We start from the raw sequence: 16,339 nt of genomic DNA on the forward strand, positions 1-16,339 counted from the left end.
GCTACAGTGTCTTCAGTGCAGTGGTCCATTGCCTATCGTGGGTGGAGGGTGCATGGGTAGGAGTGGACTATTTCTTTAAAATTTTTTATTTTAAAGATGCAAAATTCCTGTGATTATTTAATGATTCTGTAGTTATAGAAATGTCTTTTCTGGGCTTGTTATTTATGTATGCCCCTTCATCCCGAAGTTAATTCTGGTGTAGTCTGATAAATTAGTAAGCTCAACTATTTACTTTTAAACATCGTCTTTTTTCCTTTTACTGACTCCTTCTTTTACATGAAATAACTTAACGAAAGTGGAATTGTTCTCTCCATCACTGTGGATAAATTATTTACTCAAATTGGGTGAACTAACAATGACTATTTCAAAGATTGGTGTTTGGGAAGTTTCTGTGAACAGCTTTCTGACAGATTTAATACTGTTTTACAAGGTTTAGAGTATTTTTTACATTTATCCTGTAATAAAATACCTATTAAGAGGAAAAAACAGCACTGCATAGAAAACAAACTACAGTCTGCCCCATATAAAAGTAGGCATTTAGTGCTTTCTGTTAGTTTTTTCACTTTTCAAGGTAGGGGTTGTGTTTGCCATTTAGCATGGTTGAAAAGAAGATGGAGGACACCTGTGTCATATCTCAACAACAATAGACACCAGACATTACTGTGTTCAAGGCCACTTGCTCTGCTCGCCCCAGCGTGGAATCGTCTCAGATCTGCATAGCTATTCTCAGCCAGACTTCCAGGGATGTCAGTTTAGAGACAGGAGAAAGCAGATCCTTTTCCTCCTTTACAGTCTTCCTTTGTGTTGGGTGGGTGGATCTGACATTATTTTATTTTTATTATTTTATTAAGTATTTATTAATTATTTTATTAAGATTTTAATTATTTTTATTAATTATTGTTTATAATTCTATTTTTAATTATTTTTAAGATTAATTATTTTATTAAGATTTTATTAACATTATTTTATTAAGTATTTATTGTTCTCTGCCTGTCTTAACATCGTGGCCTTGGGCACCTAGACTCTGTCTTCCAGGAGCTCACGGTCCGGTGGATGTAGGTCTGGGAACTTATAGACAAAGAGGTGATCACAGGAGCCAGTGAGAAGTGTTATTATAGAGGTGGCTTGGAGAGGCATTTAATTCTGAAGGGTTTGGGGCCAGGGCAGGAGATCACTGGAGTCTTTCGGGGGGGGTGGGGGGGGAGTCGGGGATTGAGAGATGACATGGAGGGCATGGGAGGGACACTTCAGGGACAAGACACCGAAGTCTGTGAAAGAACAGAGCTTGTTGAGAAATGGCAGGGATGTCAGTGTGACCCATCAGGGCTGGGGGAGGAGGGGGAAGGGGGGGAGGAAGAATTTAATAATGCAAATTCCCATCCCTCGTTGTACTTCTGTTCGTGAGTGTTTTAGATGGCACTTTCTCAAACCAGGACACATATCTATGTTGAATGGAGTTTTATCATTCTTGCCCCGGTGCTGAATATTTCCACTCCTTTTTGTTTTCTCCCCAAAGTTCCATTAGCTCCCTGGATCCGGCATCACGTGTCTAAAATGAAATACATTAAAGAGAATTATAGCCAGTGAATTGGCTGTCCTCTCTGTTACCCTTTATGTTCAAACATGCATTTTGTTGTTTTTAAATAATACGTTATTGTGAAGTACAGCATTCACAAAAGATAATTTAGGAGTCTCTGTGAATTATATGTAAGACACAAAGATAATTTCCAAACTTAATGAAAAAGCAGTTATTTCCTGAGCCTTTAATTTAGGAAAAATGGGAGCTTTTCACTTATGGTAATTAATCTAAACCAAGTAAGATTAAAACCGGTAGAAAAGGTCAGCTGAATTCATTATTTATTCTTACTTCTAGATTGTAGTTTAAAAATTGTATAATACCTAGAGAAAAGTAATATGCCCTCAAAGTGCCCCCAGATGGTTTGTGCCCATAGAATTGACTTTATATATTATTGTTGTCTTTTCTGTAACACATATTTATACACTTAAGCTTCCTTGAAAATGCTGAGCTTTTAGTATTTTTATGGATACTCAAGAAATAGTAGCTATTATAATGATGATGAAAAAGCATGAAGAGAAGGGAAAGTACAAACAAAGTATGATTTTGATTTATAAAATTTAGGCAGATGGTAAAGTTTGTCAGTAATGTTAGTAAGGTTAATGACTTAATGATGAAAGAAATTGTAATTAATCTTTATTATAAAAGTCACATTTGCTGTTGGTAAGATGCTCACAAAACAGACTTTATCATTGCCCTGCTTTGCATTTCTCACTCTTGAGATGTGGTAATGTGCCATTTCTTGTATATCCGTCTAGAAATGTTCATTTACAAACATATATGTTAAGAAAATGTATGTCCATTTGTTTCTCTACCGGTGGGATCATATGATGCACGGCTTTTTTTTTCCCACTTAACAATGAACTATTTATAATAACAATCATGTATGATAACAATAGCTAGCATTACTGTGCAGGTACTATGCTACACACCTTACATGCATTGTTCTTTTTATGTCCACAAGCCACTGACAGATAAAGAAGCTGAGGAACAGAGGGGTTAAGAAACGTGCCCAAGGTCCCACAGCTAGTAAGTGTGGGCCTGGGCTTCACACACAGGCGCTGACTGCAGAGCCTGGAGCTCAGTCGCTCTGTTTCTTCTTCATGAGCATCACAAGGCTGTTCTATATCCATCCAGAGAGACCTACTTCATCCTTCAGTGTCTGGGCCCTGTGCATTTCCCTGAGGCCTATTACTTCAGTGCTCCTGTTTTGGGGGGGAGTTAAGGGGGGGTCTCCAGCTGCCAGTCTCTTCATCTCTTTGTGGGCTTTCTCAAAGCCCCAGGAGCAGATACTTCCCACCCACCATCAGTGGCCCTCCACCAGTGAGGTAAACACCCTAACTCCCTTACCCCGGGCTGGATAACTCTGAGGTGTGTATTCTACCTTGACACCCAGAGTTTCCACTCTGGGTTAAGCTCCAGTAACCCACGGTGGTAATTGGCTTGATAGCACAGCCTTATGGGCTGCCTTTCCTTCTCTGTGTCACATCCCTGCTCCTTCATCCCGTCTCCTTCTTACCATGTCTCCTTTATTCTCAATTAAACCATTTGCATTGATGCCGTGTCCTAATTTGCTTCTGGGGCACCCAGACTAAGACAGCCTGTGCGGTATTTCATTGTATGAAGATACCATAATTTATTCAATCAGTTTCATTTGGGATTTTTATGGGATTTCCAGTTTTTCTTGATATTACCAAAGATGATGTGGTGAATATTCTTGCATTATTGTCCTTAGACCAGGACAAGCAGGGCTTCTGACCCCAGGCCCCGCCTCAGGCAGGGCTGCACTGGGGACCAGGACCGATGGGTCCCAGCATCTGTTTCTTCCCTTTAAGGTTGTTAAAACTCAAGACAGTTTAGGTGATACAAACAAATTTTATTTAACACCTCATGAGGTGGGCAGCCTCTGTTCCCGAGGATCTGGAGAACTGCAAAATGGGGAGAAATCAAGAAGCCTTTATAGGATAAAGAATAAGGAACAAGGAAGAGAAAAATAGAAACGAATAAGGAACAAGGAAGTACGCGTAGAGCCCAAAGTTGGCTTGGCGTCTGACAATTAGCTGCCTGGATGGATTCCATTTCTGTTTATAAGGAGCATTTACAGGGGCACAGAAGTTACATAAATTTGCTGAAGTGGCACCCAGGCAGCAGTGGCGCCATCTTGGGCTTAAAAGTAGTTTCAACAGGATGCTCTCTGACCCTTTATCCAGTGGGAGTTGACCGCATGAGGAGCTCTGGGGTTCATGCTCTTGGGCTGGGCTGGGGCCCCATGGCCGGGCCCTGGTATCCAGAGGGTGGCCACCTAATAGGACAGCCTCCCTTGCCCGCTTGTGGGATTTTGTTATTCGTTCATGGAATTCCTGAGATTGGGTCACCAGAATGACACTGATACACTGATTTCAGGTGACTCAAATTTTTATGTAGGTGGGACTCTCCAAAACGTATTTTTCCCTGGGCCCCATACACCCGAAGGATAGCCCTACATTCTTATACAGAGTCCCGTGCACGGTTAGAGTTGAGCACTAAGGTTGAAATTGCCGAGAGGTTTAAAAGTTCTAAGCAGATATCTCCTGAAATCCACTCAGCTTTTCTCTCCACATATCAAGACTTACTTGCTCTTTGAATGCAGTTATCCGTGTTGTTTAGGTCGGGAAAGGGGATATTAAATGATTTTTTCTTAAATCTTTGGAAAATTTTTAAAAAGCATAAAATAATTGCAGGTGACAGCCTGACTTCAGATGAATACAGAGTGTTTTCAAACTGTAGTGAAATAAAGCATGGATTTTGACACGTGTTAGACAACACAGCTGGACGCATTAGCCACCACAGGGCATGGTGTCATGTGACCAGATCACCCTGCATCGGCGAAAGCCTTGTTATAAACGTCTCATTATAAAGCTTCTCTTTACCTAATCTAAGAGTATTATCTTAAGAATGCAAAAGCGAGTTATTTAAAAAAACATATGAATCTAAGATACTTTCTGCTCACATCAAATTATAGACAGAGATTGAATGCTGAGGCTAGAAGTATCATTTAGAAACCCTGATTTTAGATAGACAGAGATTGAATGCTGAGGCTAGAAGTATCATTTAGAAACCCTGATTTTAGATAGAGATTGAATGCTGAGGCTAGAAGTATCATTTAGAAACCCTGATTTTAGATTCTTAAATTCATTTGAAGAGCCTCATTGTTCCCATGAGTTGATTATTTCATAAAAAGTAAACAAGTTTGAATGTGTAAAATCAATCTGTATGTCATAAAGATTACATTTGATAGAATAGCTTTTTGCAGCATTCAAAAATCACTTTCCTGATCATACAGGGCCCTCGTAGAGTGTGTCTGGAGCGGATGGGTGGTCAGGCTGGACCACTAAGCCTGTGAGCATAGTCACTGCCACGTCTATCCCTCATTCATTCATTCATTCCTGAGCCAAAGGCCACGGTAGATGGTAGATGGAAGACTTAACTGGTGAGCAGATATCCCTGCCCTTATGGTGCTAGTGTCCAGTCAGAGAGCAGACAACAAACTAATGGGCAAATACATAATTTAAAAAATGTGAAATGCTAAGATGCTAAGAAGGAAGTGGACAGGATACCCTGAGGGAGACTAATGGGGGTGAGGTTGAATTGGAGATCCTACTTCACTGGTGGCAGTTTAGGAGAGATCCACATTATGTGCAGATCTAGAGAGAATGCTCGCACCGAGGCCCGAAGACAGAAAAGAGCAGCGTGGCTGGGACTTAGTGAGTGTGGAGCGGGCACAGCATGGGGTGCAAGGGAATCTGGGGCCACACCCTGTAAGGCCTGGAAGGGAGGAGCACGAGGTTTATTCTACATGTAGTGGGAAGACAAGGAAAGTTTAAAAAGCAGGGCCATGCCATGATCTGATTTTTGTTTTTTTAATAAATTTATTTATTTATAGCTGCATTGGGTCTTAGCTGCTGCACGCGGGCTTTCTCTAGTTGCGTTGCTGTGCGTGGGCTTCTTGTTGCGGTGGCCTCTCCTGTTTGTTGTAGAGCACCAGCTCCAGGCGTGCGGGCTCAGTAGTTGTGGCTCCCGGGCCCAGTTGCTCCACGGCATGTGGGATCTTCCCAGACCGGGGCACGAACCCGTGTCCCCTGCATTGGCAGGCAGACTCTTAACCACTGTGCCACCAGGGAAGTCTCTCTGATTTCTGTTTTAATGTCACTTGAACAGAGGCAGGGAGGAGGGTTAGAGGAAGCTGGAAAGCCATCTGGGAGCCTGGAACACCGGTCTCACTGATGCTGACCTGTAGGGTCACAGCAAGGCAGACAGTGGGGTGGGTGAGTTTCAGACCCATTTCGGGAGTGAAATGCTAGGAATCGATCATGGGTTAAATGTAGGTGTGGTAGAAAGAGGAATATCCAGGATGAATCCCAGGATTCTGGGGCTGGATTCTGGGTAGATAGAGAATCAAATCTGGGGGTAAAATCAAAAGTTCCATTTTGGATTTTTTTAAGCTGAGGGTACCATCATATTCAAGGAGATGTCAAAGAGGCAGCTAGATACGATCATCCGGAAGTTAGAGAAACTGATGCTGAGACATACCAACCTTCCTACTCCTAGAAAGAGCTGTGGGACTCCCTGTCGTAACTGAACATTCATTCACTGCAACAGTGCATCTAAATGCAACGGAGAACAGGCTTAAAGGGAGCAAGGAGTTCCTCATCTTTGTCCCAGAGATGTTCCCACTGTGGGTTTAGGGGGAGAACTGAGTTCCTGAAACTTCTTTGCCTAAAATAAAAGGTGATGTTTTCATTCATGGAAAGAAAGTTGGATTGCGTAAAAATATTGTGACATGGAGAGCCTGATTCCAAATTCTGGATAAGAAGTTAGATAAAAGCAGCTAAAAAAGAAATGTTTCCCCCTAAAAGGGCAGACAAATTATGAGCCATTTGAAGTAAATAAAATATCTGGCACTTTTTCCTCACTCTTACCTTGTGTCACTTACATAATGTTAATGAGACCTTGAGTTTTAAAGATTCCTTACTGCACTAAACAGCTCAAGATTTCTAAATTTCAACGACAGAATGAAAATAGTAAGAGAGCTACAGTCAGTTTATAGATGTGTGTGTACATGCAGCAGTTCACATTTATCGTACAGCTTTGATTCAGATTGAAAAAGGCAACATTTTCTTTTTTTATAATTAATTGATCGTTCGTGCTTCTATTATTAGAGTTTGCTCCATCTTTAATTTTCCGGTCTTCTGTAAACCCAAGTCACCATATTTTTTTGTTAGAAAACATTACTTAAGAGTCATCCGTCCCCCTGCCTTTTTAATCTTGCTTCTCAGGGTCCACCAGGACCACCAGGGCCACAGGGTCCTATTGGACCCCTGGGGCCACCAGGACCCATTGGAATTCCAGGAGAGAAAGGGATGAGAGGTGACGGTGGCCTTCCTGGAGCAGCAGGTGACAAGGGTGATAAGGTAAGCCTCTTCTTAAGTGAAAGATTCATATTTAACCCTCACCAGAATTGCTATGCCAGATTTTTTAATAATCACGAGTAGTACCTATCTGAACCTTAGAAAAATCAAATCTAAACTCCTCTTCGATATTCAGTCCTCATTCCTAACCCCTTTCCAGAGGAGCATGCCTTTCTTTACCTTTTCTAGGCACTTAAATACATGAGTTTACCCAGTAAGGAGTGGTTTTCTTTATGGCTTTTTAAAACAACCTAACTGATACTATATGTATCATGCAGAGCCTTTTTTTTTACTCAACCATATGGCTTGGAGATCATTTCATATCAATTTATGTAGATTGAATTTACTCCTTTACTCTATGATATGCCATAATATGGATAAAACTATAGTTTATTCCCTGTTGATGAGAATTTGAGATCCTAGTCCAAGTTCGTGTAGTGCAAGTGTGCAAAAACAGTCCTGTAAATTACCTGTGTTTACATTTAAGAGTTTGTTTCTCTAGGATAAATAGAGTCTGAGAAGTTGAATTTCCAGTTATAGGGTATTGAATGTATTCTTTGAACTAATATTGCCATGTTGGCTTCCTAAGTACAAAAAGAAAAGCACAAATGGTTGACTTCCAAAATGTTGGCATTTGAGCTCCTTAATGTAAAAATAGATGACAATGACTGATAAGGTTTTTTTTAACAAGTTATTAATTATTAATGTTTTTAAGTAAATTAACCTGTTACTCTAATAATTTAGTAGCTTTTCTATCTTCATTTTATTTTCTGGGATTTTAGGGTCCAACCGGTGTTCCTGGATTCCCGGGTTTGGATGGGATACCTGTAAGTATCCTTAAATTTTCTCCATTTTTTTTAAAGAAGGGAGAGACACTCATCGAAGTGCTTCAAATCACGTTTGTGTATATATAAAATATATTTATATGTTATATATTATATATAATATATATGGCAAACTCTTCTTTATTTTCTTATTTTAGTAAATGGAAGGGTGCTTGCATTTCAATTTTGTGTAGTAACTCTGAGACCAAAACATTTTTCTTGAAGAACAAGGTTTTCAAAAAAGATTGGAGAAAAGCATTCCAAGATATGAGCTCGTATACTTGTCAGGTCAAGTACAATGTTCTGGAAATAAATTTATACTCATTACAAAAGTTTTTATTTGCTGGCGAGTCCTAATGGTGGGAGTGGGCTTAAACCTCTCATTGCTGATACGAAAACCAGAGGAAAGAAGGAAAAGGTATTTGGCAGGGTTTATAATTCATTAGAGTCTTTCTAAGGATTTCAAGGAAGATTTCCTCCCTGATCTCTGAAAATACTCCAGACTAAATTAATTTAAATTGGGGTGTATGAAAATAGATTTATTTATTTTTACTATGCTACATAATTCTTGTGGGTGGGGAAGGAGGTTTCAAAACTGATCGACATGTGAGTCACAATTGCCATAATTTGGGGACCCATATCGCAGAACCTTTTTGTGATGGTATTCTTGCAAAAATGCTTCACCTATCATTTTGTTTCTTGTAGGGGCACCCAGGGCCTCCTGGATCCAGAGGCAAATCTGGCATAGATGGCTACAACGGCTCAAGAGGTGCCCCAGGCTTTCCAGGAGAAAGAGGAGCTCCTGGCCCACAAGGCTCCCCAGTAAGACAGCCACAGTTCAGCCTAGTGGGAATCTTAAGTGAAAAGGCCCTCCAGCGGGAGCAGGCTGGATGTGTTCGAGAAACAGAGTTATTACAAGTGTACTGGGAGCCTGGTGAACAAATGCGGGTGACTGGAGGATGAGGACAGAGAGTTGGGCAGGACTTAGAAGACACGGGGCCTTGTAGACTATGGAAGGAAGCTGGGTTTTCTTTTCCATGCCATGGGAATGCACTGGATGGTTTTAAGGAAGGAAGAAATATGACCTGACTGATGTTCTATCATGATGCTCCTGGCTGCCATACAGAGAATGGATGATAGGGGAAGGGAGGCCACTTAGCAAAGCTTAGGTTGTTTATCATTCAGGGTTCACTGCAGATACATAAACCCCTCTAGGTATTTCAAGCCGAGAGGAATTTTTTTTTTTTGCGGTACGGGGTCCTCGCACTGTTGTGGCCTCTCCCGTTGCGGAGCACAGGCTCTGGACGCGCAGGCTCAGTGGCCGTGGCTCACGGACCCAGCCGCTCTGCGGCATGTGGGATCTTCCCAGACCGGGGCACGAACCCGCGTCCCCTGCATCGGCAGGTGGACTCCCAACCACTGCGCCACCAGGGAAGCCCAAGAGGAATTTAATACCAGGAATTTGGCACTGATTATTATGGTTGGAGGATTGAAACTCCAGGGTCACTATGGCACTACTGATTTCAAGGGCTCACACTTAGCTGAGATTCAGAAGTCAGAAGCTTCTCTTGCACCTCAGCCACTGGCCGCACTTCTGAATGTCGAGACACCAGCAAACACTCAAGTTTCTAACTTCCTGCTTGGCAGCATCAGCAGTACCCGAAGAGGATGTCTTCCTCAGTTCTGCCTCCCAAATCTCATAAGTACATCTCCCAGGTGGAACCTACTTCACACCCAGCTGCAAAGCAGTCTGGGAAATGTAGTTTTTAGCTTTCTAGCTCCTGTAATGCAAAAAGATAAATGGAAGAGATTTGGAATGGAGGTCCAGAAACAGCTGACAATATCCAACACTTAACTTTACAGCTCTTAGTTTTTTATTTTTCCTTCAAAAATTTGGACTTTTATTTAAACATAACTTCAGCAAGAACTGCCCTTTCCTCTACCACTTGTATCTCCTTTCTCTCTCTTTCTTTTCCTTTTTTTCTCACTTAAATAAAGACTAGAGATAATTTACCCTTTCAAAGCTGTTTTTCTGTGACTGTTTTTCAGCCTTTCCATTTCTTTAATTAAATATCATTTCCTGAGATTCCTTCTAAAAGGTTTTCTCATCACCACCACAATCATCTTGCTTTCTTCTGTGAGTTTTCCTTTTGTTCCAGATCGTAGTAGAAATGATCGATCTGAACACAAAACTCAAAAAAGAATTTTTCCATATTCACATTTTTCTTGTGGTACCAAGTAACAACCAACTCCCATTGTTAAGCTTCTCAACCACTCTTTATTTTCAGACTCAGCCCCCTTGAAGGCTCAGGGGTGCAGTCTGGTGAATGCACATCTCTTAAGATCTTCAAATTGGTTCACGCCTCATTCTACTGAGCATCCATGAACATTCAGGAGAGGAGGGTTCTCGATTTTAGCTTGAACACAGCATGTAGTACTGACCACAGTACTGAAGCTTGTCATAATGATCTCTTCGCAAAGCAATTTTCTTTCCCTTGACCTGTTTCTTATATGGGCAGAGCTCACTTTGCACAGTGTGAGATGTTAAGAATGGCATGCAATCTGAAGGCGCACAAAGCAGCCTTTACCTCCAATGGGAAAATTACTATCGTTCCATGACCTTTAAGATATTTTGTTAAAACATCATAAATATATAGAGAAAAAATTTTAAGCTAATATTTATTTAGTACGTTGTAATCTAAAGCATTAGGAACATTGAAAATTAAAGGGTTTTCTTTCTTTGTAAAAACTTATCAAGGCAGTTTGAACTGTGCTTGCTGTCATCTGGTCCCATAACTTAGGACATGAAGTGAATGTGTTTTCTATGCTTTGGTGAACGTCATACTCTTCTCTAAGCTTGGACCAGCTTCCAGTGTGGTGAGATATCGCTGAGAGTTTCTTTAACGTGAAGTTCTTCTGCCTGTGTCACTCCCTCTGGCACATCTTCATCCTTTTGGTCACAACCACTTCCCTCTTTTATGTTGATAAGTTTGCCTCCCTAAGTCCCTCTGGCTTGAATGAGAACAGTGACAACATTCCCACAATATCTGTTCCTTCCCTAATTCCACTTACATTCTATTTGAATTTCACCTCCGCTATTAGCAGTTTTCATTTCCTCACTTCATTTTCATCTTTCTTGGCAATCCTCTCTTTCAATGATTTGTTTTTATGAAATGTCCTTTGGGTTTATCACTGGGAGACAAGGGGCAACACAGCTACATACTTCGTTGTCTGTGTGTGAACTAACAGATGTTAGTGACCAGTCGCTGATAGACTTTGAAAGGAGTGATATGATCAGTTGGTGATCATGATTCACATGTTACTTGTGTAGTGATCTGTGGACCAATGAGCCAGCAGTGATGTTTGTGCCTTATGCAGTGACTCAGTTAATTAATACACAGTGGTAACTGAAATTTGAACCAGTTGGTGGGAGGACTGGTGTGATGTAACTTATATGTGGAACTGAAACTCACACGTATTGGGACTGTGCGAAGCAACAGTTGCTTGTGTAGGCAAATCTGATTTCTCAAGGAAAGCGTTGGTGTAATTTACCACAAAACTGTTTAGTATCTCCCACTGGAAGCAAAGTCAAGCACTCTCCTAAGAGGGATTAGCTTTGAAATCTGCATGTCCTTCACAGGAGCTTGATACATGAAGATGGTAGAATTTTCATATGGTAACCAAGTTAAGATGTATTAAGATATTAAGTAGGATATTAAGATAGTAAGTAGGAAAACTTTGGGGAGAAAGTACACTGAGGTATTTCATTCACTTTAAAAAATTACTCTAAGTAAACAAACTTGCAGCTATGTATAAAAACCTTCTAAAAGGAACATGTTATGTTTTTTTAAAAGTTAATCTTACAGCGGATAACTAGGCTCTGTTTTGAATACAAATACTTAAATGGATAAAATAATTTTTTTGCTATCTCTAGGGCATAAATTATTAACTGACAAGTGCAAAATTGTTTACTTATAAGTATAATACAAGTATTATGTGCATTATATTGTGAAGAAGAGTGCAATTTTCCTGCTGAATAATTAGTAAACAGCTATAAATGTATTAGTATTATATATAACCTATATAAATATATTACATATTTATAATATATATAAATATTTGTAATATATTAGTAGATATTCTGTCTTAGGAGATTCCTCAGTAGATCTTAACCAAATATTAAATAAGTATATATGACAACCTTAGGATGATAATAAAAATGAGAATAAAGAAATCTCCACTAGTGAAATATGATTATAATGGTAATTTTATTGGTGAGTAATATTTCATTTGCAAAAGAAAATACAGAAATAGTAATATGCTCTTTTCCTCTCTTAAAGTGAATATTTTATTTTCAGGGCCTTCTTGGGAAAAAAGGAGAAAAAGGAAATTCAGTGTTCATTTTAGGTGTCATTAAAGGTATTCAGGTAAGCTTTACAATCAGGGTGGGTTTAAAACAACTTTTTTCTGTATAAGTAAACCCATGAAGAAAACACATGGACTGAGATTTCCTTTAAAATGTCTCTGAGGATACTGGTTTTGATCATTACCCTGACCCTCTGGGATGACCCATACTTCTTGTGTGAAGGCACTTGGCTTTAGCTTCTCTGGCTGCAGAATTCCCCTCCCTCCCTACGATTCTCGCAGAGTTGCAATAAATACATTTATTTCAGGGTTTCTCAGCCTCAGCACTGTTGACATTTTGGGCCAGTTAATCATTTGTCGTGGAGGCTGACCTGTGTATGGTAGGAGGTTGAACATTTTCCCTGGCGTCTACCCATTAGATGCCAGTAACACCCCCCTGACCCCCCCCACACACCCAAACAATATCTCCAGACATTACCAAATGTCTCCTGGGGGAAAAATCACTTCCAGCTGAGACGCATTAATTACTTTGTAGTTAAAATATTGTGATATTAATACTTACCATTCATGATGATAGAAGTCACCACTATTGAACTTGAAAACTGTAGAAACCTGATAGCACTATCCTTAGCAAATGAAATGCTTTTGTGTTTTTCACAGAGAATGATGTACAAATATTCAGAAATAAACTCTTGAATGACCACCGCATCTCTCTAATCTGAGTAGCCGTGGATGAGCAGAAGGAGATCACTAGATACGATAGACTCAAGAGGAGAGATACAGTACATTTTCAAGACATGGTCATTTCTCTTAAGGAAAGATATTCTACAATAATTAGATAAAAGTAGTCCTAGATTGCCTCTATCAGATTCCAAGTTCTGTGCCACCTGGAGTGGCCACACCTGAGTGGTGATCCCTTAAGTGGGCTTACAATATGTGTTTATAGCCTCTGTGCCTATTCTTACTTGTTAGACAGCAAGCACTATGCTTCTATTTATAGCTTAAATGATACATTCATAAACTTAGCATCAAAAACAGGGTCATTCTAGGAACCAGTATGATGTGTTGGAAGGAGTGAACTGACCCTTACCTACTACTGTGACTTTAAGCGACCCCCTCAACCTCTCTGAGCCTCATTTTCCTTATTATTATTTTTTTTTTGCGGTACGCGGGCCTCTCACTGTTGTGGCCTCTCCCGTTGCGGAGCACAGACTCCGGACCGCAGGCTCAGCAGCCATGGCTCACAGGCCCAGCCGCTCCGCGGCATGTGGAATCTTCCCAGACCGGGGCACGAACCCGTGTCCCCTGCATCAGCAGGCAGACTCTCAACCACTGCGCCACCAGGGAAGCCCCTCATTTTCCTTAGTTGTGAAAGGAAATTAATATCTACCCTGCCTTCCTCTCAGTGCTGATGGTCTGTTATAATAGTTTATACTGCCATGTATTGTAAAGTATAATGTACAGTACAATATTAGTTATGGTGAGTATTTTTTGGTAATTGTGCAAGAAAGAACAAGCGAGACAGAAAGGGAGATGAATATAGAGAATTCCTCATCTTAAAGAGAAACAGAGGATCCCTAATGGAAGTGGCATGCAGATCGATAACCTTGGAGAAACAATGGTTTTAAGAGCCTATATCCACTTCATACCCATTTGGATGATTGTTACTAAAAAAAGAAAAACAAAATAATGTGTTAGTAATTACGTGGAAGAGTCGGGACCCTTGTGCATTGCTGGTGGGAATGTAAAATGGTGTCGCTGCTGTGGAAAATGGTAGGGTGATTGCTCAAAAACTTAAATGTGGAATTACCCTGTGACCCAGCTATTCTGCTTCTAGATATGTTCTCCCAAAAATGAAGGCAGGGACTCAAACAGATACTTGTACACCCATATTCATAGCAGCCTATTCACAATAGCCAAAAGGTGGAAGCAACCCAAGTGTCTACCTACTGATGAATGGGTGAACAGAGTGTAGTACATACACACATACAACACAATATTTTTCAGCCTTAAAAAGTCAGGGAATTCTAAAGCATGCTACAACATGGTTGAACCCTGAGGTCATTGTGCTGAGTGTAATAGGCTGGTCACAAAAGGACAGGAAATATGTGATTCCACTTAGATGAGGTCCCTAGAGTAGTCAAATTCACAGAGACAGAAAGTAGATGGTGCTTGCCAGGGGCTGGGGAAGCGGGGATGGAGGGCTAGTATTTAATGGATACAGGGTTTCCATGAAGAAATGAAGACGCTTGGACAATGGAAGCACAACATGGTGAATGTATTTAATGCCACAGAACCGTACACTTAAAAAAGGTTAAAATGTTAAATTTTATCATACGTATATTTTGCGGTATATTTTACATTTTGGAAAAAAAAGGAAGAGTCTGTATTCAAGAGAATATACACCCCTTGATCCTTTAAAGTGAGTAGAGTCTTAGGGCAGAGTCGAGTCACAAAGCGGTAGATGTGCACAGTGGCAGAGAGGGTTTCCACACGAATTCCCTTTACCTTTGCTCCTGGGTGATAACAAGGTGTTAATTAAGGGAGGAAAGGTCTGCCAATCAGATGACAGACAGTTAAACTGATGAAATGGGACCACTGGATCGAGAATTTAGAGCTTTGTTTTTTTCTTTAGAACATTTTAAACTGAAAGATGAAATCTCATCTTGATTCCATGTCCTCACGACTCCAGCAATCTTTCCCTGGTCTCAGCTGGGTAGAAGTAGAATTCAGGGCTTAAGAATGGAGACAGAAAAACACCTCCATAGAGCCCTTCCACAGCTGTCTTTTCAACACTGAAAAACTGAACAAACTGCACAGACAGTCCAAATAAGTCCCGTGTGTGTGTGTTTACTTTTATGTTGTGTGTTTTAGGGAAATGGTGTTGCTCTTCTAATGCAGTGTCCTGATACTATTGCAGGGTGACAGAGGGGACCCAGGACCTCCCGGCTTACCAGTAAGTCTCCTGGGCAGGCCGTGCGCTTCTGTTTGCTCCTCAGATAGCCTATGGTCTCCACTAGTTTGCATCTCAGCAGGATCAGCTACCTAATTTGCAGGGCCCACCTGGTGCAAAATGAAAATGTAGGTCTCTTGTTCAAAAATTATTACAAATTTTAAGATGGTGACAGCAGAGCATTAAATCAAGCATGAGGCCCCGTGTGACTGCACAGGTCCCAGGCCCACAGAGCCGCCCTTGAATTTCAGTAAGCTCCAGCTTACCTTTCACTTCTATCTTGCAATGATCGTTTGGTATTGCTTGGGTAGCTATAGTCGCTTAATATTTAGGAAGATAATTCCGCTTAGAAACTACCTAAATAATATATGTCCAGTGAAAATGCTTTTGCTTGCCTGAATCAGTAATTGTGAATTATGTTTAGTATTTTGCCCTATCTTCATGTTCCTGGAATTTGTGATTCAATGATTATATTTGTCTTTCCAATTCATCAATATTCATAAGATTAAAACTGAAAGCAATTTGGCCTCCTAATGCTTCACCTATAATTGTGTTTGGTAACTTCCGACTGTTGACAGGATTACTTTCTCAGGTTGTTTTTTTCTTACTACTCCGGCAGCTCAGTTCTACGTTATCAATGAGATACCTTGGTGTCACTGTTAAAATAAATACCAATTCATTCTCTAGGAGAGAGTAATGCCATTGCACACTCTCAAATCATTTGACATGGGCAGGGTGAGTGGGAGAACAGAGCCCCTTTCTCCATACTTCTAGAACTGCCCAACTATAACCTTTCCTTGTGAATTTGTGTGTTATTCTGCTGTAACTTAACATGTTGCAGAAAATTGTTTATGGCTTAATTACCTTGATCTTGAATTGGGGACATTTCTATTCACACTGATCTTACAGGGCACGTTGAAAGGATATATTAGAGTATAACTACATTAATAATTTATTTAATGCTAAGTAATATTAATATTGTAAAAGCATTTTGATGTATATTAAATTTATAACATATTTGGAATTTAGGAGTAACAAGGTTTCTTTGTTCTCTACTTTTGCTACTACAAGATTTATTTGTGAATAAGTAGATTGATCTCTGGGTCTTAATCCCAAACGTAGGAGTTAGTCACACCCACCAAGCGCTACTGCCTGCCAGCTCTGTGCCCTTTTC

At 40.4% G+C, this 16,339-nt stretch overlaps 1 protein-coding gene across 1 annotated transcript in view; it reads left to right on the top strand.

The window, feature by feature from the left end:
* Positions 1-16,339, top strand: part of COL4A4 (collagen type IV alpha 4 chain) — a 124,808-nt gene that overhangs the window by 23,020 nt on the left and 85,449 nt on the right. The window contains exons 4-8 of the mRNA XM_089916079.1: positions 6,892-7,026; positions 7,806-7,850; positions 8,553-8,669; positions 12,206-12,274; positions 15,133-15,168. Coding sequence (XP_089772205.1) covers positions 6,892-7,026; positions 7,806-7,850; positions 8,553-8,669; positions 12,206-12,274; positions 15,133-15,168 — 402 coding nt within the window. The remainder of the gene's footprint in view (positions 1-6,891; positions 7,027-7,805; positions 7,851-8,552; positions 8,670-12,205; positions 12,275-15,132; positions 15,169-16,339) is intronic.

Source organism: Delphinapterus leucas, chromosome 8, assembly GCF_059928025.1.
Source record: "Delphinapterus leucas isolate spDelLeu-1000000601 "Yukka" chromosome 8, BTC_Dleu_Yukka2, whole genome shotgun sequence".
NCBI lineage: Eukaryota > Metazoa > Chordata > Mammalia > Artiodactyla > Monodontidae > Delphinapterus > Delphinapterus leucas.